Source organism: Papaver somniferum, unplaced genomic scaffold (genome assembly GCF_003573695.1).
Source record: "Papaver somniferum cultivar HN1 unplaced genomic scaffold, ASM357369v1 unplaced-scaffold_10, whole genome shotgun sequence".
In the NCBI taxonomy this organism is placed as follows: domain Eukaryota; kingdom Viridiplantae; phylum Streptophyta; class Magnoliopsida; order Ranunculales; family Papaveraceae; genus Papaver; species Papaver somniferum.
Genome location: NW_020618825.1, coordinates 5340173 through 5356353, shown reverse-complemented (window position 1 = coordinate 5356353; position 16181 = coordinate 5340173). Strand labels below are relative to the sequence as shown.

Here is a 16181-nt window from a genome sequence, read left to right as displayed (position 1 = left end):
CGAAATTCAATCCGAAAACACAAAGAGAAAGCACAAATGCACGAAGAGAAAGCACAAATAAAACACACTTTCTTATGATACCCTCTCCAAGATAGAAGGTGAATTAAGATGCACTTGAACTAATCTTAAGATACTATCTCCAAGATTTCTTGGAATAGTTAAGTTCATATTTAGTACATGCATTTGACGACTTTTTATTTATGTGGGCATAAATGGGATGTCCCTATAACCCTTCGTCCCTCCAAAAAATGCGCACGCAAATCGGCTAAATGTGCAAAAACGTCGATCGGCATTATGTTGGCACAAAATAGAAGTGTAAAATGTAAATTTGATTGAATATCATATTTTGTCAAATTTAGATTATTCGCGGGTCCAATTTCTTCAATTTTAATTGAATTCATATTAATTTTAGGGTTCTCATTTCAATGAATTCATATTAATAGTAGTCCACTTCCGGCCAGGTTTCGTACTCAGAGCCACTTTCTTTCTCGAAGTCGACAAAAATGGGTTTGTTTAAGGTTTCAGAGAATATTTCGATGGAATCTTACTTGTAAATGGGTGGATTCATCGTTCTTACGAAGCTTCTAACTTATCGTAGTCCACTTCCGGCCAGCTTTCGTACTCAGAGCCACTTTCTTTCTCGAAGTCGCCAGAAATGGTTTTTTTAAGGTTTCAAAGAATATTTCGATTGAATCTTACTTGTAAATGGGTGGATTCATCATTCTTATGAAGTTTCTGACTTATAGTAGTCCACTTCCGTCCAGCTTTCGAAATCGGAGCCACTTTCTTTCTCGAAGTTGCCAGAAAAGGGTGTGTTTAAGGTTTCTGAGAATATTCCCATGGAATCTTACCAGTAAATGGTGTGATTCATCCTTCTTACGAACATTCAGACTTATAGTAGTCCGCTTCTGGTCAGGTTTCGATCTCCGAGCAAGTTTCTTTCTCGAAGATGACGAATTTGTGTGTGTGAACTAGATCCACTTCATGACCTGTGTGACTACTCTAAATTATTTCATGACCTATGTGACTAGTCGAAATTCAATCCGAAAACACAAAGAGAAAGCACAAATGCACGAAGAGAAAGCACAAAGGAAACACACTTTCTTATAATCCGTATGAAAACCTGAAACCCAATATCCACCGTCCAAAAAATTGCACAATCCGTATGACTAACGTGCTTCAATAAAAAAAAAAACAAAAAGTCCTAACGATTTGACTCGCTTCCATCCTCTTCTATTCACTTCGCTCAATCCTCCTCTCTTCGCTCTTGTGATTCTTTCTTTTACCAGTCGAGACTCCAGAGGAAAAAAAAAACCCTTTGATCTCCACTTCTCTTCTCTCCTTGACTGGTTCTCCAGCACCAATACTTTTAATCCTAAAATCCCTTTTCTCATCTTCACGATCTGAAGACCTGGATGTGGTAAAACCCAATTTTTGTTGCAGCAAGAACCCTCATTTCCTTTGATTTACCTTATGTTTTTCTCTAATCGGAAGAATTAGCAAAACAAGGTACTGAAATTTAACCTTAATTTTGCACTTGATACTATTATTTATAACTTAGTTTAGATTCTGTAAAAAATAACCCTAGACTTTGTTTTTCGCCTCTAATATTTACGGTTTTTGGTTTCGTTGGTGATTGAAGGTGTTTTTAACACAGGTATTTTAGATCTGTGGTTTTTTACTAATTTTGCACTCAGTAAAAAATAAAAAAAAAAAATTCGTACCCTGATTTTAAACATGGATTTTGTTTGTTAGTAATTTCTAATCAAACCCTAGGGTTTCATTTTCAGTTGCCATTGATGTAACTAGATTTTAATTCATTGGCAAGGGCATCGATATTTGATTATCAATTTTTGCATTTCAATTTATTTGTGCCTGTTTGATGCAGGAATTATCCATGGATAAGAGTTGGATTAAAATGGGTAGGAGTGAGGAGGCATTCCGCGAGGGAGTCGTAAACTTCCTAGACTTTGCATTTGAGCATATACAACCTGGGATTGAATCAATTCGTTGTTCGTGTGTGTACTGCAATAACAATGGCTTCTTATCTCGAGATGAAGTACATCTACATATATTGCGTCATGGGTTCACGAAAGGATATACTAATTGGATATACCATGGGGAGGCAGAGGGAAGGGAACCTTTGGGTACTGCTAGAACAGCTGAAGATGACTTGCCGGAAAACGACGATTGGGATGAGTTGCTAGGTGCTATTGTTGGAGGAGTCTGAGCAACCCCTTTATCCTGATTGTAAGAGTTATTCAAGGTTATCCTTTACTATGCACTTACTTCATATTAAGACCTGTGGTGGATTGGCTAACAAATGGGAAGACAAAAGACAATATAAAAGCTCGATTGAACCTACAAAGGATGGGTATACGGAAGGACTTATGGGCGACGAGAACAGGGGATAAGTATAGGGTGCCAAACGCTTCATATGTGATGTCGAACAAGGAGAAGGATTCATTTTGTAAAATTTTGAGGGAAATTAAGGTTCCTGACGGGTACGCATCAAACATTTCTCGATGTGTGAACCTTAAAGAGCGGCGGCTTATTGGTCTAAAGAGTCACGATTGCCATGTTCTATTGGAACATTTGTTACCAATAGCAATTCGTGGAAATTTGCCAGATGATGTGTGTGAAGCAGTGACTGAGTTATGTATGTTTTTCAAAGTTCTGTGTGCTACTGTCCTTAATATGGCTGACTTAGACAAACTACAAGACAGTATTGCAATCACATTATGCAAGTTAGAAAGGATATTCCCCCCATCTTTTTTTGTTGTGATGATGCACTTGCCCATTCATCTAGTAGAACAAGCAAAGGTTGGTGGTCCGGTGCAGTATCGTTGGATGTATCCAATTGAGAGGTACGACTATATCAATGTCATTTTCCTTGGAAATTTTATCTTTTCTGTGATCTGATGGTATTTGTAAAGATTTTCTATTACGGTTAGTGTATATATACACACTTAAGGTACTTAGAAATTTAATAATATATGCTATTGTGGAATAATACTATCGAACATGTAAATAGCTTGTGAATGGTTGTTACTTTAGTCAGGAGCATATGCGATTTGTCTAAGTGATATCGCAGATTTTAGCCATGGATGAATTTCCAAATGAGGATTTATATATGTCATAGTTACACTGATATCAAAGATTGATCGACTTTCACTAGTTCATTTTGGTTACTGTCGATTTAGTTGTACTTTGTTTATGGGGTACACAATAGTTTTTCTATCCTATGTATCAGGTACTTGCGGAAGTTAAAGCGTTATGTGCGGAATAAAGCTCATCCTGAAGGCTCGATGGCGAAAGGGAAAATAATAGAAGAATCTCTCGTATTAATTGAGCGCCATATGAATAGTGTAGTTACGAAGTTTAATCAACTTGGTAGAAACGAGGATAACACTCGATTTCAGTCAGCAGTTAATAAGTTGTCTGTTTTCAGACAATCCGGTGAATTTCAAGGTAAGAAACGTGTGGCCTCGTTTTCAGAGGAAGAGTTCCAACAAATGAAATTGGCTGTTCTCAAGAATTGTGATGAAGTGCACCAATATGAGGAGTACGTGTTCTCTACTTGCTCTTTCTCCTTATGTACAGTGAATAATGCTAGATTGTGAGATTGTTTTCGTGCACATGTATTTGAATGATTTTTTTATGGCAATTTACAGAGAACACAAATCTATGCTTGAAGGAACTAGCCACGCACATAGAAAGCACACCGAAGAATTTCCTAGATGGTTTGAACGTAAAGTGAGTCTCAATTCAATACTATTAACATGCATGTTTTGTTCGCCACACAGGCTTCTTATGATTTCTGACTTCGGCGGGATTTTTTCTATAACAAACAGATTTACCAACTGCACAAAGAGACCAGTCAGGTGAGTGAAGAACTGTCTTTCAACATTTACACGGTCAATGGGTACCGCTTTCAGACAAAACGTTGGGAGCAGGGAAGAACGACACAAAACGCTGGAGTATGTGTAACCATCGAGAAGGATTATTTTGGAGTGCTAACTGATATTATAGAGTTGAGGTATGTGGGTGGATTCCGTGTTGTTCTTTTCAAATGTGATTGGCGGGATGTAGATAGTGATAGGGGATGCAGGAAAGATAAACATGGAGTTGTTACTGCTGTTAATAGAACCGTAAGTTGTTGGCAAGATGAACCTTATGTGTTACCTTCTCAAGTATCACAAGTTATGTATGTGAATGAAGGAGAGGAGTCCCAGTAGCAGACAGTGATAAAACTAAAACCTCGGAACTATTATGATATGCCAGTGCGTGATATTAATACATATTTGAGTCCTAGTGAAGCAGCACAGGATTTGTACTCGGCTTATTCTATGGAAGATGTACAACTTGAACCGCAGCAGGATGATGATGACAATTTTGTTTGGGATAGGTGTGATGTTCCGGAAGAAACCGTCACTTACATTGTGCCAGAACAAGGACGAGGGAAAGTTGTCGATGAAGATGATGCTGATGTTGAAAGTGTTTATACTACTAGCGATGATGATGATTTGCTCGAATTTGAAGAGTCTGACAATGAGATGGACTGAGATTAATTTTAGTTGTTTGTTTTCTTTCATACTGCCGTGAAACTGTAAAAGAAGCTTAGCTTTGTAAATGAAATTGGTATCTTTTTTTTTAATAAACAAAAGAAGACTGGTATCGTCAAAATCAAGCAAACAATTACTTATACTTCTTTGATCTGATGAAAAGAGAATTCCATTTGAAAAATGCTCATTACATTGGACCCATTTTCAAATCAATATCTGAGAAAAGAACAAGAAATTTAACAAACCAGATAATTAGGTACAATGAAATGTGGAAACCGATACATACCGGAAAATCTCATATAATCTTTCTAATGAACGGGTAGTCGCTAAATTTAGTCGCTCAGATTGGTTTGACCAACCAAATACCTATTGAATCGCTGGTCATTCTAGCTCGAAGTAGGTAGCTACCAAACCTACAACGGCGGTTGCTATATTCTTACCGGGAAAAGCATTTTACCGACTAAACTACTCTATGTGGTCGCTCAAATTAGTGGATATATATTAATACCGAGCCGCTAGTTTGATAGTCGCAAGTTTAGTAGCTTTATTCTTAAAGCGACTAAAATTATTGGTGCTTGCTAAGATTTTAGTTGCTTAAGCCATGTTTTCTTGTAGTGATTGTTATCAGTATTGGAACAAGTCGTGGATGGATTTAGGTGAAGCCTACTGTAACCAAGCTTCTCCGCCTTTGTTTGAAGAAGTTAATGAAGCTCTAGCCAATTACTCTCAAGAACATGATTAATATTTCATAGATGCTTAATGAGAGGAGATCTACATGAGCATGACCTTGTATTGCTGTAAGCCTATGTGTAGAAATTGTATAAGAAGATTTTGTAACTTTATCAAAGATTATGTAAACCTTATGTTATATCTATATATTGATATCTTTTTCACAATTAAATGCCATTTTGTATCAAAATTGTTGCTATGTCAAAATTAACAATAATATCAGTAGTGGAATATACCAATAACAACTTCTAATTTTGTTGATTTGCCAAACTTACTTATTTGTTTTTCTACTTAAAAGTTGGGTTGTTGCCAAATTAATTTTTCGACTTTTCTACTTCTTAGAAGTAACTTCCAGAAGTTCAGAAGCAGAAGCACTTCTGCTTCTGATATCCAAACGCGCTATATGACTTCTTTCAACCACACGTACTGGTATACCAATTATCAAAAGAAACAACACTTTTATGGGTGTAGTTAGTATTCTTAACCTCACTTTAAATTCATTCACTGTACACCAAATTCGAGAAATATCTCCTAAGCGACCCATACGCTGGTCGGTCATCTCCCAGAGTCGGTGCTTGTGAATCGCGTTATATACTCCTCCATTTGGATAATGAATGAATAAATTGTTGTACTCTCTGTTTTTGGAAAAATGTTATTGTTGTTTTTCAATGTGACCAATTTTTAGGCTAAAATGAAAAAGTTATAGTACCTTTTTCCTGGAAACGGAGGAAGAGGAAGTATCGCCCAATAATTTGTTGGTTGAGAGACACTGGCTTCACGTGGAACACAAGCGTAATGGCCAATTTTGTTGCTAAGAAGTGTTTTCCGCATATATAAGATTCGTATAAGATTCAGTACAGCAGACTATGTTGCACCCCTTTCTTAATTAGTCTTGACAAATAGAAAGTAGACAAATGATCTAGCGCCACTGGTCCGTCAAACTTCTTCTGCACTGCATTATGTGAATGCATTCAAAATTTCCATGTCTGTTGGTTGAACAATCGAACAGGTCCTACTAGGCTGATTTTCAGATGATCGTATGGTACGTACTATTCGAGACCTGACAGAGAAAACTACTTTCAACCACAAATTTTCTGATGAATAGGTAGTGTGGTTCGAGCTGGACTCTGAAGTCTCAAAAAGTAAATCAGTGTACACCCTTTTTACTAAAGACTAAAGAGATTGATATTTGATGGAGTATTTGATGTGCAGGTTATAGACTATAGTGCAGATTATGGCTAGTATAAGTTTTCTCGGTGCTTACAGATTTGGGTGGTTTGGTGATGATTTGTGGTCGCCGCTGCAAGTTTTAGATAAGTCAGGTGACAACTTTTGGTTCGTGATAAATTCTGGGGCATGTGAGATTTTTGTCACGGGAAGTTCTTGACGCGTAGCAACACCGAGTTCTTGGGATGCCATACAAGATTTGTGTCATGAACAGATTTTGGGTTTTTTCAGTTTTCTCCAGGTAAATTTTGAACTGAATTTCTCGTTACATAATGAAGATTCAAAAGTCATTTAAATGAAGGAGCCCGCAAAATAAATTTTAGAATATAGATTTTAGATTATTGATCAATTTAGATTCCGGGTGAAAGTAATATATTTCAGAGCAAAATTTAGATTATGGCTCGAAACATATCTTGCACCGCATGGCAAACTCCAAGCATGGCTTCACTAAGAAAATTATATAACGCCCGAGTTAGGCACAAAGTCAGACTAAAAAGAAAAAAAAAGGAACCTCGTCTGGAAGCATTATAAAGTAAAGTTAGATTCGCAAACTGTAACCTGTTTGCTATATATATTACTGGTAGTGAAGTTAAGATCGGTAACATCGAAAACCTAGCTAGAAAATGAAGAGTACAAAGAGATACGGTGTAACTGATCAAGTCTCAAAGTCACCTAGTCTTGAAAATTCTGTTGAAATGCTGTGCGACATACTAAGCAGAGTTCCAGCACTTGTATGGTCATGCAAGTCTGTCTGTAAATGCTGGCTATCTTTGATTCGATCACCACACTTTGTTGAATTGCATCGTATCCGACCACAAACTCGCCCAACTTTACTTATTATCAGAACTATTAACCGCATAGAACGAAAAAACGAGTTCTTCTCAGTGAAAGATAGTAACATTATTGATCAACTCCATTAACAAAATATAAAATCTGAGTTCAGAATTCATCTTCTCTAAGTACAGAAGAAGAGAGAGAAGATTAAAAACTGAAAAACAAAAATTCAAATTAAAGTTACATGATAGAATCTGATAACAGCTATTTAAAGAAAACAGTTACACATGTGTGTTCCACACACTTGATATATTCTGAAGCACCCTGAGCATATTACTCTGTACCACCACTATCAGTAGAAGTGACAGTTTGAGTACAGTCAAGTTTTGATTGCTCTGCAGTCATACTAGTTGTTGGAGAAGAGACCTTCAACTTGGACCTTAAAATATTGAACCTTGGACCATGAAATCCCTTAGTGAATATGTCAGCAGTTTGATCCACAGTAGCCACATAGTAACCCTGCAAAAGTTTGAGTCCGACAAGTTCTCTGACATAGTGAAAATTCATCCTTAAGCTCTTCATTTTGCTGTGGATTACAGGATTAGAAGCAAAGGAGATAGAGCTAACATTGTGACAATCAAGTCTAGGAGGTGAGGTGAGAGGAAAATGCAGATATCTGAGTAGTTGACAAATCCAAAATGATTGTGCAGCTGCAATTGCTAAGGCTCTGTATTCTCATTCTGTATAGGATCTGGAAACAATAGCTGGTTTCTTGGCTGACCAGGAAACTGGATTAGAACCAAAATAAATAGAGAAACTACCAATGGATCTAATATCAGTGACAGCTCCAGCCCAGTCATCATCTGAATAACCATGTAAGGTTATTGGTCCTTTTGTGAAACAAATACCATAATCAATAGTTCCCTTGAGATATCTGATAATTCTATAAGCAGCAGTTAAATGATGAGTGGTCGGTTTATACATAAACTGACAGACTTGTTGAACTGCAAAGGAAAATTTAGGTCTGCTCAAGGTTAAGTAATGCAAAGCACCAACAATGGATCTGTAGATAGAAGGATCGGGAAGCAAGTCACCCTCATATGTAAGTTGAGCATTAGCTGCGGACGGAGAAGAGAAAGGCTTGCAACCAACCATGTCAGTCTTTCTGAGAAGATCCAATATGTACTTTGACCGAGAGAGAAAAATGCCTGGTGAGCTTCTGGAAATCTCAATACCAAAAAAGTAGTGAAGAGCACCAAGGTCTTTAACAGGAAAATGATTGTTCAATTCAGAGATGAAAGTAGCAATATAAGTAATATCATTTCCAATAACCAAAATATTATCAACATAAACCAGTACTATAGTGAGTCTTTTACCCGATCTTTGATCAAAAAATGAAGTATCACCCAAAGAAGAGACAAAGCCAAGAGAAAGAAGAACATATAATAATTTGCCATACCAAGCTCTTGGAGGCTGTTTCAATAGATGGATTTGTGTAACTTACATACATAGTGAGGATGCTCTTCATCCTGAAATTTAGGAGTTTGTTCCATACAGACCGGTTCTTCTAAGTCTCCATGCAGAAAGGCATTTGAGATGTCAAGCTGAGAAATGTTCCAATTGTAATTGATTGCAAGAGATAATATGAGTCTAATGGTGGTAGGCTTAGCCACTGGGCTAAAAGTATCAACAAAATTAATACCAAATTGTTGATGATAGCCCTATTTGCACCCAACAAGGTCCTGACCTGGAACTAGAGGTACTATGGACCAAGTACCAGCATTCATAAGAGCTCCATGATCATTTGATAAACCAACTCTCCATTGGAGAATTTTTTTAGCTTGAGTAAAACAAGTTGGTACAGGATAAGAAGCATCAACAAGTAGCAGGCAACTTGTGAGAAGTAGTTAATAAAGACTTTGGCTTAAAAATTGCATTTTTACCTCTAGTGATCATGGTATGAGTATTGTAAATTGGAGGAGTTGGAGAGGAAGAGAAAGGATTAGGAGTAGAGTCTTTAGGAAAGAAAGGCAGATCATCACCAAAATGTCTAGAGGAAGGAGTAATGGGAATGGATGCAAAAGGTGAAATGGGGACGGTAGTAGGAGAAGATGAGGGAGATGAAAAGAAAGATGAATAAGGAAAAGAATGCTCATTAAACAAGACATGTCTTGAAATGTAGATTCCTCCAGTGGTGGGGTCCAAACATCTATATCTCTTTTGATTAAGACTATGACCTAGAAAAATGCAGTGTTTTCTTCTTGGTTGCAATTTAGTGGTAGTATATGGCCTAAGCCAGGTGAAACATGAGCAGCCAAACACTTTGAGAAAGTTATAGTCAGGGACTTGTGAAAAAGGAATTCAAAAGGAGATACAAAGTTGAGTGACTTGACATAAAGTCTATTGATAGAATAGTTGGTTGTGTGAATAGCCTCAACCCAACATTGACAAGGTGGTGATGATTGAATGAGCATTGTTCTAGTGACATTAAGAAGATGTTTATGTTTAGTTTCTTCCACACCATTTTGCTCAGGTGTGTGTGGACAAGTGAATTCATGAAAAATGCTTTTAGCAGAAAGAAAAGATTTAAAAAGAGTATGTAAAAATTCACCTCCACCATTTGTTCTAAGAATTTTAACCTTATAAGAAAGAAGATTTTCTATCTGTGTAACAAAAGTAATGAGTAAAGTCTTAAAATCAGATTTATTTTTCATAGTAAAAATCCAACAATATTTTGAGTAGTCATCAATTACATTAGCATAGTAATAACAACCACTAACTGAAGCAGTATGGCAAGGACCCCAAAGATCAATGCATAGAAACTCAAGGGGTTGACTAACACTGTTACATGACATTCTAAAAGGCAGTTTTTGAATTCTACCCAACTTGCAATCATTACAAAAGACTGGTTTCTTAGCAACATTATTGATTAAAAGTCTTGCAAACATATTGGAGAGTTTGAAATGAAGGATGGCCTAGCCGTTTGTGAAGAATGTCATTGGTTGTGAGGATGCTGGTGAATATTGTAGGAGAGGAGGCAGTGGAGAGATGATTGTTGGTGTTGGTGAAATGTATTGGATATAAGCGATTCTCATGAGGCCCTTGGAAAAGAATCCTCCCCGAGATCAAGTCCTTCACATAAAATCCATGAGTGTCAAAAGTTAAGGCACAATTGTTATCAATAGTGTATTTGTGGACTGACAATAGATTATGAGATGAATTTGGAACAACAAGAATGTTATCCAGATGGAATTCATGATCACCAATAGTTTTAATGGAATTGCCAGAAGATGTGATAGTCATACCTTGTCCACTAGCTGTAGCGATGACTTCAGAACCATCACAAGGAGAAGAATGAGCCAATGAGCCACCATCTCTGGTGATGTGATTGTTTGCACCAGAATCAGCATACCAGGAAGAATCATCATCATGAATCGAAGCAGCTGCAATCATAGCATGAATGTTCTTTGGTGGTGCACGGTCTTGATAAGTGAAATTCATCGTATGAGTACACTCAAGAGCAGAATGTCCATCTCTAATTCATCCTAGACCTTGTTCTTCAACCATCTCCAATTTCTTCTTCATTCTCAACACGACCTTCTCCAAACTTTGCAAAATTAAAACCACCACCAGGACACGTGTAAGGTCTAGTGAAATCATAATGACCAGAGCTTGTTATATGTTTATGTTCTATTATTGGTTAGATCTTGTTAGGTGTAATCATTATAAATTATACAACTACAAGCTGATGGAATTAACTGAAGTTCTTCTTGATATTCCCATCCCATTGCATTCATTAATGATCCAGTCAATGAAATTTGTGTCTCCTACCTATCGATTCGTCCAGTTCCGAAGCTTTCCATGTTTGCTCGATGTTCACACAACCAATGTACTCGCAACAGAGGTGATCCGCTGGATTCACATTCATCTTTGGTATCCGAATTAATAAAAGAGTAGACGGATCTTCTGAAAATTGGGTCTCTTGGTTATCTTTGATGGCAAATGAGTGTCCTCTGTGATCAAGCTTCTAGCAATATATATCCAATGTCTCACTTTTTTATCTTTAGCTTTTCAATTGGAGCATAAATGGATATGGTTGTCAATTGCTTAAAACCAAACTTAGAAATTTAGATCTTCTGACATAATATAAAGTGAGTATAATTTGTTCAACATGAAGCCTAGGCTAGTACAAGTTCGGAACATTGGGATTATGGGGATTAATCTTCTAAAGAGTATTATTTGATACAAAGATTTCTATGTAATTTTACACTTAGTTAATAAATCTTCAACTATTCTCAGTTCATACTTGTGAATTCAACATGACATCTTCATCTCCATCACAATCTGCAATGGAAAACGGTTTGTCAGGAATTTGCAGTAGTCCTAGTTCTCCTTCTAACATTTCAACAACTTTAGTCATGGAGGGACGATCGACAGGCTTCAGTTGAATACACCATAGAGCAACTATGATTAGTTTCTTTGCTATTTCGTTTTCCTCTTGAGTACAATCTTCCATTTCGATATCTTCTCCTTGTTTCAATTGTTTGTAAACCCATAATGGAAAATATATTCGACTTGCATTCTCTTCTAACGCGTTTAAATTTTTTCTTCTTCCGGCCATTTCCATCAACAACATGCCAAAACTATACACATCTGACTTGTAGGAGACCCCTCCGATATTTCTATAGAATAATTCTGGGGCCATGTATCCGATCGTTCCTCTAGCCCCATGTGTTACCGAAATGATACTGGCATCCATCGAGTACGACCTTGCTAACCCGAAGTCTGAAACTTTCGGATTATAATTCTCGTCAAGAAGAATATTATGAGGTTTTATGTCAAAATGCAATATTCGCATACCACATCCTCGGTGTAAATATTCGATCCCGCGAGCTATTCCTAATGCGATTCCACAAGTTTTTTCCCAGCTGAGGAGGCTAACAAGTTCTCCTCCTTTTTGAGGAAATAAATATTTCTCGAGAGATCCGTTTGGCATGAGTTCATAAATAAGAGCTTGGTTCCAACGTTCTGCTACGAATCCGATGAGTTGTACCACATTGACATGATGTATCTTTCCCATAGTAGCTACTTCATTGATGAAATCTTGGCCGTCTCCTTTTGTTGAGGTAAGAATCTTAACTGCAATAGCTCGATCATTGCGGAGAGATCCTTTGTATACTGATCCAAAACCTCCTTGGCCTAATTTTTCCTTGAAATTGTTAGTCATTTTCTCGACATCTTTGTATGAGTACCTCATAGGCATTTGGTCTCTATACATGTCTATGAAATCTTCGATACTTCCACTCATGGCTCGGTATTCTTTTCTATGTTTGTAAATCATCAAAATTTGAATTACAGTTGGTGCCATAATAATAGACAATATCAGGTAGGCAATCCCTAATAAACAAATTAAAATAACAAGTTAAGGATTAAAATTTCCACAAAATTGATTAAAAAGATCAATATCAATTATTCCTGGGTGAAAAAGACATGTAAAATTTGATACTGTTTAAATGGACGAGATTGTAAAAATAGCCAGATGTAAACAGTTTCATCCTGCCCATTTTCAAATACTTTTTCTTATTTTTAGTTTACATCATGATGAATCCAGTTTCATCCTCACTATTTTTTAAGTTTAAGCCAGAATGAATTCAGTTGCATTCTTACTATTTTTTTGGTGTCCATTTCACCTGTATTAATTTTTTACTCGTCCATTTGAGACAATTAACCTAATTTTCTTAAAATTTCTTGATTGTAGATGTGTTGTTTGTGTCTTAATAAACACTGTGAAAATGACTTTAGTTTATGTAGAAGCACACGTACTTCTGCTTCAAGTTGCCAATTCTTTTTATCAAAAATATCGAAAGATGGCGAACACAGACCAATCTATACCATGCCATTTAATAAAAAAAGCAACCAACTAACTGAAATAAGTGCATTCAGTAAATAAATTAATTAACTGGATACGGGATGAGATGTCGATTAGTTCCTAAGCTACCTTTTATCATGGACTCAGGTGTTCATGTTTTGTTTGGAATGTTACCTCTTTACTATGTATAGGTGAACCCTCGTATATGTAGTCTATGGGTGGGTGGGGGTAAATCAGAGTGATACTCCTTGTAGCTAGTTTCGCTGTGCTTTTTCCAACGAATACCGAGTGTTTTTCACTCTTTTATTTTAAAACTATTTTTTTCAGTTTTTTTTATATTTACTAAAGCTCCTTTTTTTTTTTTTAATTCTCCTGTAACCTATACAAATATCTTCTAACCTTTTTTCTTTCTCTTATAACAGTATGCTGTTTCACCTAAGTGGGTGTGCAACTTTATGTTTAACTATTCAAATTGTTGTCTTCTTTTTGGGTTATTTTGGAAAAAAAAAGAAAAAAAAGGTTATTTTGAAAAGGATGCTCCTTTATATATCCCTATAAATACTAACGGTACTCTTTTATCTGCCTATCTCTAAACTAATCTTCCTACCCATTAAAAAAAGAAAAGTTTGTACCCCCGACCCGATAAATCAACGATATATTGTTTCTGAGAAACAAAAACACGTTTTATTCACTATCTTCTCAAATTTCTGCTAGGGTTCTTGGAGCATTTTCGAGAGATACATCGTCATCAACTACACCAAATATAACTTCATTAAAACCCCCTTAATATCAAAAACTCTGACTTGCTTTCACATAACAAATCATCATAAAAAACTTTTATGATCACCTGTGATATTTTAAGAGAAGATTGAAAAGATATCTTAAGATTTTGTGATGGCTTATGAGTTGGATTCTGTCGACTCATAAAGAAGATGGGGTTTTTCTTCCATGAAGGTGAACTCGAAGCCTTGGTTGTGAAAGAACGATGAGAGATCAAAAAGTCAATTAGAGTTTAAATTGATTAAAGAACGTGGTTTTGTTCATGATATTCGTAATTGCAGGTTAAACTTGAGTTATAAAAGAAGAATAAGGGCTTCAACAAACGAAAACCATTAGCCTGCTCTTCCCCTGTTTGGAAAACCTCCTAAGAGAGAGGAGCAGTCCAAAGGAATATTCAGTAAAGAGATTTGTTATATTTCTATAGATTTATCAATTACTATTTCGTTGTGAACAATGAGCATAATAAGAGGGTAATTCATGGTTTGGTAGGAGCTAATATACGTGACTTTTGCATATTCTGAATGTTGGTTTTAAGCTTAATGCTTTGGCCAATACCATCACCAATGAAAAGAGTTAGTTTTGGATACAATCACCAGTTAAGAAGAAAAATAGATTAAAAAGTTGTCTTGTCCAATCGATTAAGTCAGAAAAATCACCACTTAAGCAGATTCCATCTTGAAATAAAAAGAGCCGGGACTGAAGTTTGATTGCCAAATAGAGCTCCATCTGTGGACATGGAAAATCATTTTTCTTGTCTTCACGAATTTTGGAAAACTAAGAGGGTGATTGTGAGATCGATAAATGGGAAACATACCTAATTCCTTTCTTGTCTCTAAGTTTATTATAACAAACTTTAAAAAGGGGTATCGTTTTAAAAAATTTCAAACAATTTAAATATTTTTACGGTAATTATATTATAACTAACATAACTGACTATTGGGGTATCGTTAGTGTTTTTAGGGGTATATAAAGGAACACCCTTTAGAAAAAAAGAAGACTTTTGTTTTTTGATAGACTTTGTAAGCTAATAGATATGAAAAGTTAGGCACGCAAAGGACCATAATTAGATTTGTTTGGACAAACAGAACAGTCTTTATTAGGTATTTATTGCACTTATATTGATTATAGCGCGCATAATAAACAAATAAATTTTTTATATATGATCTGAATTTCTTAAGGAATTACGTATTTGTTTCTTGTCTATATAAATCATAAAATTAATTTCTCTAAATTACTACTACATTTGTATCTAAAAGTACTCTCCGAAAGGGAATTGAAATCTCTGAAAATCACCAAAATAAAAAATCTATGAAAATAATTTTTAGCCAATTTTTTAATATATAGTTGGTTTAAACAAGTAGAAACTACTATATAGTCCTAGAAATAAATTATAGAGTTTGTTTAGTCCTATTGACCTCGTTAAATGTCTGTTTGGTCCTTTTTTAAAATATATATTTTTATTTGATCATAGGAAGGACGATATCCACGCGTGACGAGGTCATGGATGATGTAATTGTCTTTTGGTAGTGGCAGAAATACCCTTTTGGAACTATATATATACTCAATCATTAGGGGAGAAGGGAATAATTTTCGGATTTTTTTTCTCTCTCTTATTTTTTCAAATCTACTTTCTTTCTTTTTTTTTTCTTCTTCTTTTTGCTTATTAAAACGGTGATGATAAAGGCGACGACGATAATGATGAAAATAATTGCTGTTCTTTTTTTCTCTAGGTTTTTGACCATGAAGATGATGATGAACGATGAAGATTTTTTTGTGTTCTTCTTCTCTGCTACTATTGTTGTTGAAGATGATGAAGATTTAAGGAATGAATTATATTTTTAGAGTTCTTTATCCGGTGTTCATTTGAAAAAATTAACTCTTATTTTTATTGTGTGTTCATGTTAAAGAATAAACTATATTTTAGATCTCGAATTATTAAGTGTTCATTCGAAAGAATGAACTCCGTTTTTTTATGGATTTTTGTTGCATGCTCATGTTAAAGGATGAAATCTGATCTAACTTTGAATTAGTTTGTTTTTTATATGTGTTCATTTTGAAAAATGAACTCTGATTTTTTTTCATAATAATTAACTTTGATTAGGCGTTCATTTTGACGAATGAACTCTGATTTTTTGTTCATAATAATAAACTTTTATTGGTTACTCATTTGAAAGAATAAACTTTGGTTTTTTTTCTTCATAATATTGAACTTTGATTGGGTGTTCATTTGAAAGAAT

General features: G+C 35.5%; 1 protein-coding gene and 1 long non-coding RNA gene across 2 annotated transcripts; one reads left to right on the top strand and one right to left on the bottom strand.

Moving 5' to 3' along the window:
* The first annotated feature begins 3532 nt into the window (after positions 1-3532).
* Positions 3533-3898, top strand: LOC113326987. Its single transcript, XR_003348656.1, has 3 exons — positions 3533-3565; positions 3675-3756; positions 3855-3898. It is a non-coding gene; the product is annotated as an uncharacterized LOC113326987 (long non-coding RNA).
* A 7567-nt stretch (positions 3899-11465) lies between these two features.
* On the bottom strand, positions 11466-12616 carry LOC113325999 (rust resistance kinase Lr10-like). Its single transcript, XM_026573815.1, has one exon. It carries the CDS (start codon positions 12601-12603, stop codon positions 11596-11598), a length of 1008 nt encoding a protein of 335 aa, XP_026429600.1. The 5' UTR covers positions 12604-12616; the 3' UTR covers positions 11466-11595.
* Between the last annotated feature and the right edge of the window lie 3565 nt (positions 12617-16181).

Bases quoted from the DNA above. Each gene is read 5' to 3' on its own strand.
- LOC113325999 (XM_026573815.1), bottom strand. From the start codon at position 12,603: ATGAGTGGAAGTATCGAAGATTTCATAGACATGTATAGAGACCAAATG.